At 34.9% G+C, this 15,208-nt stretch overlaps 1 protein-coding gene across 10 annotated transcripts in view; it reads left to right on the plus strand.

Moving 5' to 3' along the window:
* EMSY (EMSY transcriptional repressor, BRCA2 interacting) overlaps positions 1-15,208 on the plus strand; it is a 97,534-nt gene that overhangs the window by 52,380 nt on the left and 29,946 nt on the right. For all 10 annotated transcript variants that reach the window (XM_045816150.2, XM_045816159.2, XM_045816153.2 and 7 more), the window contains 4 exons: positions 1,846-2,016; positions 8,064-8,200; positions 10,621-10,794; positions 12,480-12,678. In XM_045816150.2, coding sequence (XP_045672106.1) covers positions 1,846-2,016; positions 8,064-8,200; positions 10,621-10,794; positions 12,480-12,678 — 681 coding nt within the window. The remainder of the gene's footprint in view (positions 1-1,845; positions 2,017-8,063; positions 8,201-10,620; positions 10,795-12,479; positions 12,679-15,208) is intronic.

Genomic DNA, 15,208 nt, shown 5'->3' on the forward strand with positions numbered 1-15,208 from the left:
TTTTAAGATTTTATTTATTTATCTGACAGAGAGAACACAAGCAGGGACAGCAGCAGACAGAGGGACAAGCAGGTTCCCCACTGAGCAGGTAGTCCGATGTGGGACTCGATCCCAGGACCCCGAGATCATGACCTGAGCGGAAGGCAGATGCTTAACCTTAACCATCTGAGTCACCCAAGCGCCCCTCCCTTTTAGCGGCAAAACAGAGACTGATGTTAAGCAACTTGCTCAAAGTCATGCAGCCAATAAAAGGAAGATCGGGGATTTGAACCCCCATCTATTTGACTCTCTTTTTTTCTTTTTATTTGTGGTAAAATAGAACGTGAAATTTATCATTTTAAGTGTATAGTTCATTGACATTCAGTGCGTCCATGTTGTTTTATAACCATCATTACCATCAGGCTTCAGAACCTTTTCATCTTCCCAAACTGAAACTCTGCACATTAAACAATAACTGTCCATTACCACCTTCCCCCCACTCTGCCAACCAGCATTCTGCTTGCTGTCTCTGCAAAGCCTGTGCTTTAAAAACACGTTATTCTTGCATTAAATTGATCATACTCCACCCCCCACCCCCCGCCCCGAACTTTTTCCATTTGGTACAAAGATAATAGTGTTATTTATATGATTCTTTACCCTAGGGAAAAGTAGTAAAAAATAATAATGTGTCTGTCTGTGCCTGTGTATCTATGTTAGAAAAGGTGTTTCTATTTTTAAAACAAAAGCTTAAGTGGAAAATTTTTTTAAAAATTCAGCTGATTCACATTATGTCTGTAGCATGTTTACTTTGCACTAGATTTTTTGAGGGGGATTCAGATGTATGTTTGTAACTGATTTAAATTAGTTCTACCTAACGTTCTTCCCCTCTTCCATTTTTTCGGTTGTGATTGTATTTAAAAATAATTTTAAATATCTTGCTAAAAGCATTTTTCAGGGAGGGGGTTGTTGAAAACAGTTATCACAATGACCATTCTAATTATCATAAAAAAATGCTTTCCTGTTAAGGTTTTATCTTAGTCATCTTCATTCTTCCCCAGACTAATAGTTCTTAGTGTGAGAATAGTATTTCTGAGTTACTGGATTTGTAGGAAACTACAACAGACTCATATGGTTAATTTTTAATTCCTGTTTGGGAAAAGAAAAAAGTCCTTGGAATAGTGGGGAAGAGTGCTGCAAAATCCTTTGAGAGATATGAAGAAAAGTCTTCTAACAGGTCAGTTAGAGTTGAGGAAATGTGTAAATAGTGAACTTTTTAGGCTAAAAGAAATATTCCTGGCAACTCTTGGCAGCTTCAACTTCAATCTCTAGTAAAATGATGGAATAATTCTTTAAAAGATGGAAATATATTTAGAGAGTAGCAGAGTACAAAATAGTAAAAGTTTATAAAATTTTAAGCAAACAGTACTGCCTTATTTGCTGAGTGCTGACACTGGGTTTGGCACTGAGACAGCATAAAACAGATGCAGGGACCTTAAAATCTATAACAGAAATTCTAAAATGTTCTGGCAGGAAAGATGATTAAACTTTAGTTTCTTTTGGCATAGAACTAGTAGAAGAAGGGTAGTGGAAGAAAGGAACATAGTTACCCTTTTTCTTGAGGTTAGTAATTTGATGCAACACATCACAAAATTTTATGTGTAAAATTAATTCAAATTGAGTTGGCTATAGTTCTTGCTATGTGTATTGAAAACGGGCTATAAATTGTTACTTAATGTCTTGACACCTTGAAATTCCATTTTCAAGTTAAAGCAATGTAGATTACATTGAATTATAGCTAAACTGTATAAATTATCATTCTTCTGTAAGTAATGACAAGTTTTTCTTTTGGCTTTTCCCTTTTTATAGGCACACAGGCAACCTATACCAGGCCAACAGTGAGCCCGTCCATAGGTCGGATGGCTGCAACCCCTGGAGCTGCAACCTATGTGAAAACTACCAGTGGTAGCATCATTACAGTAGTACCCAAGTCGTTAGCCACCTTGGGGGGCAAGATAATTAGCAGTAATATAGTCTCTGGTAGGTATATCTGAAATATGTTAAAGCTATAAGTAACTAGGAAGAGAAAAAAACATTTCACTGTTGAAGGGTTCTGTTTGATCTGTTTTCTGCTTAGAAATCTGGAGCTTTGTTTTTAGTCCTGATGTTTAGTGATTAAGTCTAGTTTTTTTTTTATTTCTAGTATTAAATTTTCACACATTAAGTTTTTGATAGCTTTAAAATAGAACATTTAGTTGTTTTTAATCAGAATGGAAATACTATGATTTACATTTTGTTTTCTTTTTTCCTTCTTTTATGATTTACATTTGTATAGAGATTTTTCATTTACTAAGTATTCTCCCATGTGTCAGTCCTTTCAGGACTGATAAATTTGAATAGTTGTTATCATCCAGTTGACAGGTACAGACAGATTTGAGTTTAGAGAGATGAAATTGACCTATCCAAGACCACACAAGCTAGATAGAGGAAGAAAAAATTAGGATTTATTTGTCTAAATATGTTTAGGGACCGTATCTCATAATTTCATTTACTAATGTCACTTTAGCTTATTAAAAATAAAAATATTTGAATATCTTTATTTTCTTTTCACCATTGTATTGATTATTTACTTTTAAGAAATATGTTACTCAGATAGTGAAAGCTAATATTTATTGGTATTTTGGGACTTTACCTGGTTTTTATCAGCTCATTAATTCCTGAAGTATTTGGACTGTGGATTCTGAAGTAGAATGTTAACATAGCATCTGTTTTCATTATTAGTTTTTAATTAAAATTATGTAAATAATCTCTCATCAGGCAAGCCCTATGGACTTTAACTGTCTACCATTTTTGTAGACTAGTCATATTTTGTATGCCCCAGGTGAGTTGTTCTGACATTTTAAAGTGAAGGGATTGAAGTTCCTGGCAATATATGATGTTGCTGATAACTCAGGGAGTGAAAAAACAAACAAATAAACAAACAAAACCAAAAAACAAGGCAGGGCATGGTATTGGCATAAAGCACTATATTTAAAGCTGCTAATACTGGCTCTATTTTTAAGTGTAAGTGAGAAAATCCAGTGTTTGCCAAACTGAGGAGGGTGAAACCAGTAGGGAATCATCATACTCCAGCTTTAAGAGGATTTTTTAAATAACACAGTGAACACTCAAATTATGATTTATTACCTAACAGTATCTTAATGGTATAGAGCACATTCTCATTTTTCAGAAAGTGATCATTCTTCATTGGTATGTAGCTTTTTATCACCATAATGTTTTTTCTTTACTTACATATGAATTCATAGTAACCTTACAGCTTGAAGGAATGTCTAGATGTCATAAGGCCAGTGTTTTCACACCTTCTTTATGATTTAGCAGCTTTGTACCAGGTTAGAGCAGTACAGTAAGCAAGCATATTTTCCTAGAAGCAGAGATATATACCCTATGCATGTATACGTTTTATTCACCTTTGTATGAAGCAACCATGGTTAGCGGCTATTTCGAGTATAGTGGGTATACGTGAGAAGAGTTCTTCAACTTTTCTAGCACAAGAGGATCTACTTGGCACAAAGTTGAAACAGTGCTATTGGTTGCATGGAGCTTGTTTTGTGTGTACTTCTGCTTCACTGACACTTTTATTTTAAGGAATCTTTCATTTCTGACTGCTCTTTACTGCTCTTCTGACTGATCCTTACGTTACATATCAATACTCTTTATAAAGGCAGTTCTCTTATTTTATAATGTTTTTGTTATTTCGTGATAGTGGGATTATAAGTTAGTTTATGCAGTTTTCAGTCCCTGGTTGTCTATTCACAGTGAACTGGTAAGCCTAGTTGGATGAATTTGGATAACCCATAATTAGATGCTGGATTCTAGAATTTGTGCCTACCCTACCTCCCTACCCCCCGAACAAAAATGAAATGCTTTTCTTAAAAGATACCCAGACATTTAGCTGTAAGAATAGAAGGCTTTAAAAATAAAAATGATACTTTCCCCCTTACTGTGGGTAATTTGGAAAATACAGAAAGATATAAAGAAAATTAAAAACACAATTTTTACCATCCAGAGAAATATGTTAAAATTTAAGTGTATATATTTCTCTTCATTCCTTTTTCTGTTCAGTTTTTTGGTTATAAATGTATGTGTGTATGTGTGTGTATTTTAAAAATTACCTTGAGATCTAATACAATCAGCTTTTCCCCTTTTTTCATAGAATAATATTTTCCTATTCTTTTAAATGTATCTCGACACCTCCCCTGCCCCCACTTACTGGTTACACAATGTTTCATTATGTAATGCACCATAATTTAGCCATTTTCTCATTGTTGAATGTTCTAGGTTGCTTCCGATTTTTTTGTCATTATAAACAATCCTGTGATAAACATCATTATATATAAATTATTATGTGAAGACTTTACTTCCTTTTCTCTAGAAAGCAAGGTCATGCTTCCAGAGTGCTTTCTAGAAAGGTCAGGTTTTTCTTTTCATTAGAATAAGCAACTAAATGGAAGGCATGACTATTTTTGCAGTTATTTAACTCCTTAGAATCAGATATTTACTTATATGTGTACATATAGAGAGGCCTATCAGATACGTATGTTTTCTTGTGAACTTTGTTGAGGGTTGGTTAAGGAACCATGTCTATTTTATGCAGAAGATTGGATCCTTCAGAGATGAACTCATCATCTTCACTCGAAGGACATTATGAGAACCTGTGACAGTGGCAAGACTTGATTTTGATTTTCTTGATCCTTAGTATGATGTTCAGACAAGGAGATAATGTTAATATATCTTTTCCATCCATTAGTTCATTCATTTGCTCATTCTTTGAGCAAAGCAACATAAAACATTACCCAAGAGACCACATTGTTAGGGTGATGTAAAAAATCTCTGAACAGTAAAATCTGGGCCAATAAATTAGTTTCTTTAAGCCATCCTACCATAATGCTCACATTTTTACAGGAATCTTCTTTTTTAAATAGAAATCCTGGAATGCATCCAATATCATAGGCCGTGATCCAAACGTGACTTACAGTTAATTTACACCATTGTGTCTTAACTCTTTATAATTGAAGACCATATATATAGTGGGTTCTCTGATATCCTATGAGCCAGATCTTGGGCTGGGTGCTGTGATACATAGGGATGTACGTGGATGCATTCTCTGTGCTAGAGAATGCTAAACAAATGAACTTTTATACATTCTGTTGTAGCATGTATGTGTGTATGTGTGTATTTTTAAAATCACATTGAGATCTAATATAATCAGCTTTTACACTTTTTTCATAGAATAATATTTTCCTATTCTTTTAAATGTATCTTGACACCTCCTCTGCCCCCACATGCTTTGAGCAAAAAAGACTGACTACTGTGAAAGTGTAGAGGAAGACCTTTATTTTTATTTTTTAAAAGATTCATTTATTTTAGAGAGAGAGAGAATGGGTGTGCACACAAGTGGGCGGAGGGGCAGAAGGAGAGGGAGGGAGAGAGAATCTCTAGCAGCCTCCCCACAGAGTGCAGAGCCCAGTGAGGTGGGGCTCAGCTGGAAGCTTGATCTCACCACCTGAGATCATGATCTAACCAAAACCAATAGTCTGATGCTCAAACAACTGAACCACCTAAGCACCCCTAGAGAAAGATCTTTAAAAAAAATGAGTAACACTTGTTTCATCAATACAACAAAGTTATCAACTGAAAGATAGAAGCATGCTCACTGGAATTTTAGAATTTAATAACTTGATAATTCTAGTCAAACTCTTCCGTTTTAATATGACACTGTACTTTTCCTTATGTTACACCTTTTTCTTCTGTTTTCTATCTTCTTCCTCTCACCCTTCAATTTGTTGAGCTGGTGAACTTGATCTGCAACTGTTTAATAAGTTGACAGATCCCTGTAATGGAAAGGATTAGACAATGACTTAGATACAAATATAATTCACTTGTTAAGCAAGTGTTTCAAAAAAGTGGTCCTTGTACTTTGGTTAAAGGTTAGTTAACATTTCCTTGAGATAATTTTTAATGCTTACTTTCTAAAAAATACTTTTATTAACCAAATATTTAGTGAGGCTGTATCGTTGAAGGAGTCATTATAATCAATCATGTATGAGGGATTGAAGTAAGAGTTGAAGTTGATACATATGAATAATGGGCAGTGTGGTCTTTGTGGCTCTTAACAGCTTACTATTCAAAAACTACAGATAAAGGGAAAAACATTTGTGAAGCTGGTGTGTGGATAAAAGTGCGTTTTTATGTAACCTGACTGTGTTACCTTGGACTGACAAGACATTAGATGATGGCAAGTATATTATAAAGATATATAAAGTAATAAGTAATAAGATTGCCATAAATTGACTAGAATATTCTTATTCTTAGTGGAACTTTATTTCTAAAACTCTAGTCAGGAATGCTGGTTTTGTAGTAGAAAAGAAGAAAATTTTGTTTAATTTTTCTTCTTGGGAACATATTAATCAATCATGTTTTTAAATGAGTACCTGTTCTGTACTTAGTCATTTGATAAATGATATGCAAGCCTAGAGAAGAAAAGTATGACTTCTCTGTTTTCATGAGAAGAGGAGATCACAGTCATAGAAGTTACATTGAGACTCATACGCTCAAGAACCAGTGTGGAAACCAACAAACTGAAGGAGAGATATGTATTGGCTATTCCTAAAATTAAAGTCTGGCAGAACCTGGAAACCTAAGAGGAATTTGGGCTCTATGTGACAGGTAATAGGAAGCCATAGTGAAGAAATTACTTATTAGACTAGAGTTTGTGGAGTGTTTATGGATTAGGAACAAATAAGATCAAATTGGTAGATTAAGGGTCAGGTCATCTAGGATTGTGAAACCTAAGACAGAAAGTTAGAACTAGATAAAATAGGGATTAGGAAGGGTTTTTTTGTTTTGTTTTGTTTTAGAGTAATCTCTACATCCAGAATAGGGCTCAAATATACAAGCCCAAGAGTCACATGCTCTACCGATTAAGTCAACCAGTTGCCCTGGGAAGGTTTTTGACCAATTTTACGTTCTGGGTTCTAGACATGATCAAACTAGTTTTTTAAGGATGTTTGATATAGTGGGAGCATGACAGCTATTTGTATGATAGAGAAACTTGAAATCAGGAGAAAATATGGGAAGCCAAAAGAGGTGAGGGTCTGTCTGTTGAGTTGACATTTGCTAACATTTTGAAAGAAGACATAATTGGTGACAAATTGAGTTTGTTCACATATTCATCGAACAACGTTTACTGCGTAATTGCTATACAGTATGTGCTAAGCACTCAGGAATTAGGGATGCAAAAAGATGGAGTTTGGAGCTCAAGGGGCTTTCACAAGGCAAGATTTGCACCAGGATCTCTCACTGCAACAATCGGAAGAATATAGGGTACAAGTTTGATAGGTATAAGAGAAGCAGGTTGTGGAAGGATGTGGGGAGGAGAGCACGATAATATGTTTAGATCAGTAGATGTAGATCTCCTGAGTAGATCTTAACTGTTGAAACTAGAAATTGATTTATATAAATATATAAATTAGAGTTTCATCCTCAGTGCTGCAGATTACAAGAGCATGTGTTTAATCTGTGCCTTGGTTTATGAGTTGTTTTTTTTAAACAAATGGCTTATTTTCATAAATTTTCTCATGTCTAATGTTATGTGAATTTTGATAAGTATTTACTTCTTTTTAATGTTCTTTTTTGAAGAGTTTTCCCATCACACTAGTCAAATAAATATAATACTGGGTTTGGGGAAACATTTGTTGTGGAATGCAGATTTTTATTTGTTTCAATTAACTAGTCAGGGGAGGAATATTGTTGGGGAAACTGATAGTGATATTTTTAGATTCTGGTTTTGGTGTGCAGTTTTTCATATTCCAAAAAGATGACTGCCGTAAAAGTCAATTCTTAATATTCTCTCATTCTAGGACAACTTCTACTTACTGTTCCAAGCCTTCATTTTCATCCTTATGACAACCTTCATGTCATCTTAGGATGACATTAACCACATGTATTAATTATATACAGCATAAACAGAAATAACCAAATATCACTAGTCCTTAACTCAGGCCTCCTTTTCTCCCCCCTTCTCTAAGGAACGACTACCAAAATCACTACAATCCCAATGACTTCCAAGCCCAATGTGATTGTTGTGCAAAAGACTACAGGAAAAGGAACGACCATTCAAGGCCTCCCGGGCAAAAACGTTGTCACAACATTGCTAAATGCTGGAGTAAGTAAGAGCTTGTCCTGCAGACTCAGCGAATGCCCTGAGGATTTTAAAGACCAGCTATACAAATATTGGCCTAAGGACTTCAGAACCCCACAGTGGCCTGTATGGTTTGATTTACCACTACTGTGATGTTATAACTGTTAAAACACCACCAACTGGTGCCATTTTTCACAGTAATTTCTAAAACATGTTGCTCATAGATAGCTTGCTTAGACCATGATTTAGACGCTTAGTTTAGTCCAGATGGAGGATTCCACCGGCTTAACTACAGGGGGACCTCTGTTAAAGGATGATTTTATTCCTGCCTCTGGCCAGTAGACACGAGCCTAGTATTGGCATAGGCTGGGCAAAGAGAAATATTTGGGATGAAGAAAATTAATTGACAGGGATTTACTTTCATTTTTACCTCTTTCAGCTAGTAAAAAAAAAAAAAAAAGTTAAATAACCACTTCATTTATAGTTGTGAAGGCAGTTGTGCAGAGGTTTGGAGTTAGACAAACCTGGGCTTTGTCTCTTAATATCATAGTTGTTTTACCTTGGCAAATTTACTCAACTTCTGTCATCCTTAATTTCCTCATTTATAGGTTGGGGATGATGATCTTTACCAGTGAGTTTGTTCTGTAACTAGTAGCTATTTTGAAAGTGCTTAGAACAGTGCCTGGCACATGGGAAGTCCTCAATAGTTTTTCTCTTGCTATTGTTACTCTTGGTACTTAACTATTTAGGCTTAGTAATGTCCCTACTTTGCTAGAAAAAAATGCTGTACTTCGTTTTAGTAGATCTCTAGTAGCTTCCTAGGCATCGCAGTCTTTATAATGTTGGCATTAGATCTTTTCATCATGTGGGAAAACATAGCCTGAGTTCACATGGTAAGCCAAAATAAAGCCTGGATTAGAATTCCGATTTTCAGAACCCTTTTATAGTCTGGTGTACAGTTTCATAGAATTTGGTATGTAGGAGGGGGTGCCATGTACCCAAAGTCCTGTGGTCACATACATCGAAGAGCTGTATGTGAATCCTAGCTGCTAGGTATATCTAACAGCAGTGGTTTGACACAGGAAATACTAGTAAAACAAACAGATCAGAGCATAAAACTACACATATGTATATGCAACTGTACTCAACAGCTTGCTTACCTGGGCATGTCTACACACATACATCAGAAGAGCTTCTTCAAAAAATAGCTTGCTAGTTGGTTTTGATAGGCTTTGAATGGGCCATTATACTCGGACAGGGCCCATTAAGCTGTTTGATAGATAGGCGTGCCCACTTGCAAACTAGTGACTCTTGGCAAATGAACTAGAGCTCCTTCCAAAGCTGCTGCTGTGAAGGGTGTGTTTGTATTAAAATAAGTAATAACATGAATGACAGACACTTCATACCTCCCTTAGATAACTATCTCCCTTACAGTAAATAGTTAAACTTGTGATTTTTGTAATCCTATTTAGCTCTAAATTCAGAGTGATTACCTTCTGCCAGCTCACCTGGGTGCTTTGTTTTTACTGGCTGCCGAGTTTAGATGGCCACACATTTAGATGATGATGACTAAAAGTTAAAAACTAATAAGGTGAAAATTTTTCAGTTTTATGGATGTTAACTTTTAAAAATTAATATTTTAGTAAAATCACTGTTTCTGAATTTAAGTAAGCTCAAGTATTGACTCTATGAATGACAGAAGATACTTAAGAATAAAGCAGACGAAAGTATAAAAATGGTGAAAAGTTAATGGGCCCAAGCTATCTAGTTAATAGACTAAAGTGATGTTAGTAACATACTAATAGTAAAATGTGGGAAATGCCCTAAGTTTGTTCTTCGTATTTTCCCATATAACCTCAGAACATTTATTAATATCTGCTGATTTCATCTCTTGCCCATGCATTTTCACATAGACGTTGCTGTATGTCCTTATAGTTTTGTATTTGGGGAGCTTCATTTATCTCTATGTATACATTTAGCTATTGGTGTAGTGCAGTTATTTTTTATTACATAAATACCTATTTTGGGTAATTTAGAAAATAAAGGTGATGCTGGGGGGAGACCTATAATCCCAACTCTTAGAGATAGTTATTGTTAACATTTTAGTATGTATTCTTTTATAAATTCCAGACTATTTTAATGTATGTATTCTATGAATGTGATGGTGTAGTAAATATTCTTATGTGAGATAATTTTTTAAATTCACTTGTCAGGAAATAATTAATGCCTTCTTGGGGCAGAAAGTTGGGCAGATGACTTTTAGGACTATCTCAACTAAGTCTAGGATTTTTGATCACCTAGAAACATTGTACTTTGCTATTTAGTTTACAGTCCTTTTCCCATCATCCTGGTAAAACCTCTCTGTGATTTTTCAGTAAAAGGATTTTTCAGTTTTTGGCATTTAAATACATATAAGTCTCATATATTCACTGACTTTAATTTAGGGAGAAAAGACTATTCAGACGGTGCCAACAGGAGCAAAGCCAGCTATTATCACTGCTACAAGACCCATCACCAAAATGATTGTAACTCAGCCAAAAGGAATAGGTTCCACAGTTCAACCAGCAGCTAAAATCATCCCGACAAAAATTGTTTATGGGCAGCAAGGGAAAACACAGGTATGCTATACGATATGGTGGTTTTTCTTGGCTCTGGTAGATTTCACATTCCTAAAATTCTATGTTAGAAATTTGAACGAGAAGATCAGTAATCTTTAAAAAATCAGATTGTTAAAAGTTATGACCAAATGTGCATAATCATCTGTTTTCAAAACCTGTGTTTCTCTCTTCAATATTTTTTTCTTTTTTTTGATAATATAAATATTTGTGCCATGTCATGAGCAAAGATTGGGGAAATGAACCCCCTTGGAATAAAATTTGCTGAAGGTATATATTATTATTTGAGAAGTAGGTGCTTGACGGAGAATGGTAGTTATGTGGAATCTCTCAGAAAAAAGTATTTTTTATAAGCTAATATTGCCTTTGAAAGCACTTTATATACGTATAAAATTTGTTTTACTTGAAACTTAAGTGATGGAGAAGCTAGAGATCTGTTCATGTTTCAAGCAATAGAAGATAAGGGAGTTTTTCTGGAAATTTGCCTATAAAATTGAGGCTCAGGATTTAATCTTATGTTGCTAGCCTACTATTTATTTTATGAAGTACCTACTTTAACTGCTTTTTTGAGAATGTCAAAGGAAATAATGTCAGCTTTGGTTGAGAAATGTTCTCCTAGAATTCTTTTAAAAGGTTTTAATTTACCTTTAATAATTTGCCCTGAGAGTCAATTCCCTCAGAATCATAGCGAAATAGTTTACACATCAAAACAAATAAGTTTTATGATTAGAAATAAATCCAAATTGACTTTAAGTTTCAACTGGTAACAGTTCTCATTTGCTCCATCGTCTGCATCATAGTATAACCCGTGTTTTCATTTTTGAATTCTTGAAAATGGGTGACTTAATAGAGGCTGAAAAGGTTTTGAATCTTACATATGGGAAAAATAAAAACTAAATGTGGTCAGTTAATATTTTTATTCTAGGCACCCAAGTGAAGTCAACTCCTAGAGTTCAAATTTTGAAGTGAAATGGTTCAGTTTGAAATCTCTCTCCCATATCACTTATTTAAGTGTCTGCGGTTTTGACCTTTGCCAGGAGTTGATCTATAACATGTTTCGTATTGCTTCTAATAATAGTTGTCTAAGTCAGTGTTTCTCTGGGTATTTTTCAAAGATGACTTGGGTCCCAACCATGTTTACTTTGTGCAGGTGTCTCAATTAGGAATTTCTTTTGGTTGCTAATGAAAAGAAACCTGAAGAACAGTGGCTTACACAAATTAGGGTTTTGTTTTTATTATGTTAATAATAATAATATGTTAATTATTTTATTATGTTAATAAATGTCCAGAGGGAAGAAATTCTGGACTATTCTTGTGGCATTGGGAATCCAGGCTCCTTGTGTCTTTCTGTTCTGCAGTCTGTAGCGTGTGGCTGTCGTTCTACTATATAGACTACAGGTTGTAAAATGACTTCTGAAGTCATTATAGGCAAGAAAAAACAGGGGGAGAGCCTCTTGTCAAAATTATGGCTCTTGCACTCTGGCACGTACCACTTAAAATGTTGTATGTGGCTTGACTCTAATTAGTTCTTAGATAGAATTAGTCTTTGATGAACAATGTTGTGCCCAAAGCATAGTAAATATACAGAATGCAACTTCCCATGTCAGGAAAATATTCATGACTGGAAGTTTACTATTTTAAATAGTGCTCTAAAATTTAAACTGGGTATATTTCTGATTTTCTTCTAGGTTCTTATTAAACCCAAACCAGTGACATTTCAAGCCACAGTTGTTAGTGAACAAACAAGGCAGCTGGTCACAGAAACATTACAGCAAGCATCTAGGGTGGCAGAAGCTGGTAATTCATCTATTCAAGAGGGAAAAGAAGACCCACAGAGTTACACAGATAGTAGTTCCTCTTCTACAGAGTCCTCCCAGAGTTCCCAGGGTAAGACCCATTTTACTTCTGATTTATGTAATTACTTCTGGCATAGTGCCCTAGTTCCAAAATAGTTGAATCTAGAGGTTTCAAACAAACATGTATGCTTTGATTTATCGATTCTTTTGATTTTATTTTTCTTTGATATGTAATCAGTGAGCTGAAGTTTTGTTTTTGGTAAGACTTTACCATTCTTTCCTGCATGGCATATGTTCATCAAATAATTGGTAAACTTTAGATGGTGATTTTGGCAGGTAGGTGTTACCAAACTTGAATAGTGCTGTGGTTCTTTTTGTTTCCTTTTGGGTAAGTGGGAGAAGTGGGCAAGAAAGTGAATGTATCTTTTGAATGTTTAGTGTTGAACCTTGAGAAAGAATTAGAGTGGCCAGAGGTGGGCCATACATGGGCTGTAAGTAGAGTGACCATATATTGCAGTTTGTAGAGGACAAGTCCTGGTTTATATCTGTTGTAGCATAATTATGAATAGCATTCCTTTTCACTCTCAGAGGTATCCCAATTTAGATGATATTGTATGGTTGTCCTAATTATAAGGAAGGAGCTATGAAGCCAGACTCCATAGGAGGGAAGCTCTTTATCCTCAGTGCTGTTTTAGTTATGTTGTTCATCTAGGAAGTCTCTTGAAATAAATTCTTGATCGTAAGCTTTGAGACCTACAAATCTAGCACTCGTGTTTATCAGTTACCTAGACAGCCCTTATTGTCAGATGGTAGGTGTATCTGTGCCTGTGCTTGCTTACATGCTCCAGTGCATCTAATAAGCAGAGCTGTTCATCTTTCCCTGATCCTTCCTCACTCACTCCATTCCCTCGCCTCACCTCCCCATTATTTTCTCTGGAGGACTTTTTGAGCATCTTCACTTTTCTAATGCAGGTTCTTTTGCACTGTTGTTATTCTAATTGTTTAGCAGGGTCTTTCCAGATCAGTGGGAATTTCAGATTGCTTACATGGTTCAAATTGCTGATTAGTCCATTAATTGAATTTGGCAGTTATTTATTTATACTCTATATTAAGTATTGTGCTAGGCCCTATAAATGTTGAGTAAAATATAGTTCTTGTTAAAAGCTAGAATAGGGGATTTAAAAATACACGTACAACGTCAGTATGAGTAGAATAAGTTTATTAGTAACAAACAAAAATGCCAAAGACGAAAAAGTCACACTCCAGTGAGGAGAGGATAAGAAAGCTTCATGAAGGAGATAACATTTGAATTGGTCTTTGAAAACTCATCAATCAAAAATAAGTAAAAATGTTGATTTTAACAAACAATATGACACTTTGATCTTTATTTCTTAATGATTCGATATGAAAAGATTCCATTCTTACTTCAGCACATCAGCTGCATTTTCCTCTTTTAAAAGTCTCTGGTTCCTTGAATAATACATGCCATTGTTTCCTTTGAGAAATATTTTTGTAGAGGACAGGTAAAATGTTTAGCTTATGAGTTGTGCTAAAAGGGCGACATGAACAGTAGATGTTTTTATATTCATAATCTTGGGTTATCTTTTGAAATTGCTAGTCTTTTCCTAAGGGAGCTGTAAGCCAATCATTACTTCCCAAACATGCCATTTCATTAAGCAGTCTTAAGTTTTCATTCTAAGAATGGGACAAAAGTTTGACTATTTTTGGAAGTGATTGAGTGGAAGGTTTTTCTGCTTTTCAGTCTCTTACTATACATGGCTGCATCTGTTTTTATTTATTTGTCCTGTATCATTACATATTATTTATTTTAAAAATATTCTGTAATACAGAAAAGGTTAACAATTCAGAATACATATATCTAGATTATAAAGCCAGTTTTTATAATCTGCATCCCCCCATATCTTTGTATAGCTCTGTAGTGCATTCTCACAATGACTGGAGATATATATGCTATGATTTAAAGGGAAAGGGATAAAGATTTTGGTCAGTCTTAGATCATGCTGGCTTTCAAAGTATGTGAGCGTCATACCTATTGGGAATGTAAGCACTACATAGCAGTTCATTTTTCCCTTATATTTCTTTTGTAGTTTTTGCCTCTCTCCCACCTTTAGTAACTTTTCCATTTAATGTAATTTCAAGCTTACAAAAAACTTGCAAGAAGAGTTAAAAAGAACTCCTGTGATTTTTTTTTTAAGATTATTTTTAAGTAATCTCTACACCCAATATGGGGCTCAAACTCACAACCCTGAGATCAAGAATCACGTGTCCACCAACTGAGCCAGCCAGGCGCCCCCAAGTTTTTTTAAAAAGAGAAATATTAAAGATTTCTTTATTTATATTTTGTTTATTTCCAGTAGGTTTAAGGTAGATTAGGTAGAATATAAGATTATGTGAAGTGAAATGGAAGAGAGCAAGGAGAGAAAACCAATGGTAGGGATTTAAGATGGAACAAGGTATGAGGCAGATACAAAAATGCATCCTGTAAAGACCTTGCTTTAAGGAGGCCACCAGTTGGTTTCTAGGATGATTCTTCCAGAAGCTTTATGATTTTGGTAGATCATGGTGATGGTGGGGAATAAATCCAAGTTAAGCAAAACATA

The sequence above is a fragment of the Ursus americanus genome, chromosome 16 (genome assembly GCF_024610735.1).
Source record: "Ursus americanus isolate L20-20 chromosome 16, mUrsAme1.1.p, whole genome shotgun sequence".
Lineage (NCBI taxonomy): Eukaryota > Metazoa > Chordata > Mammalia > Carnivora > Ursidae > Ursus > Ursus americanus.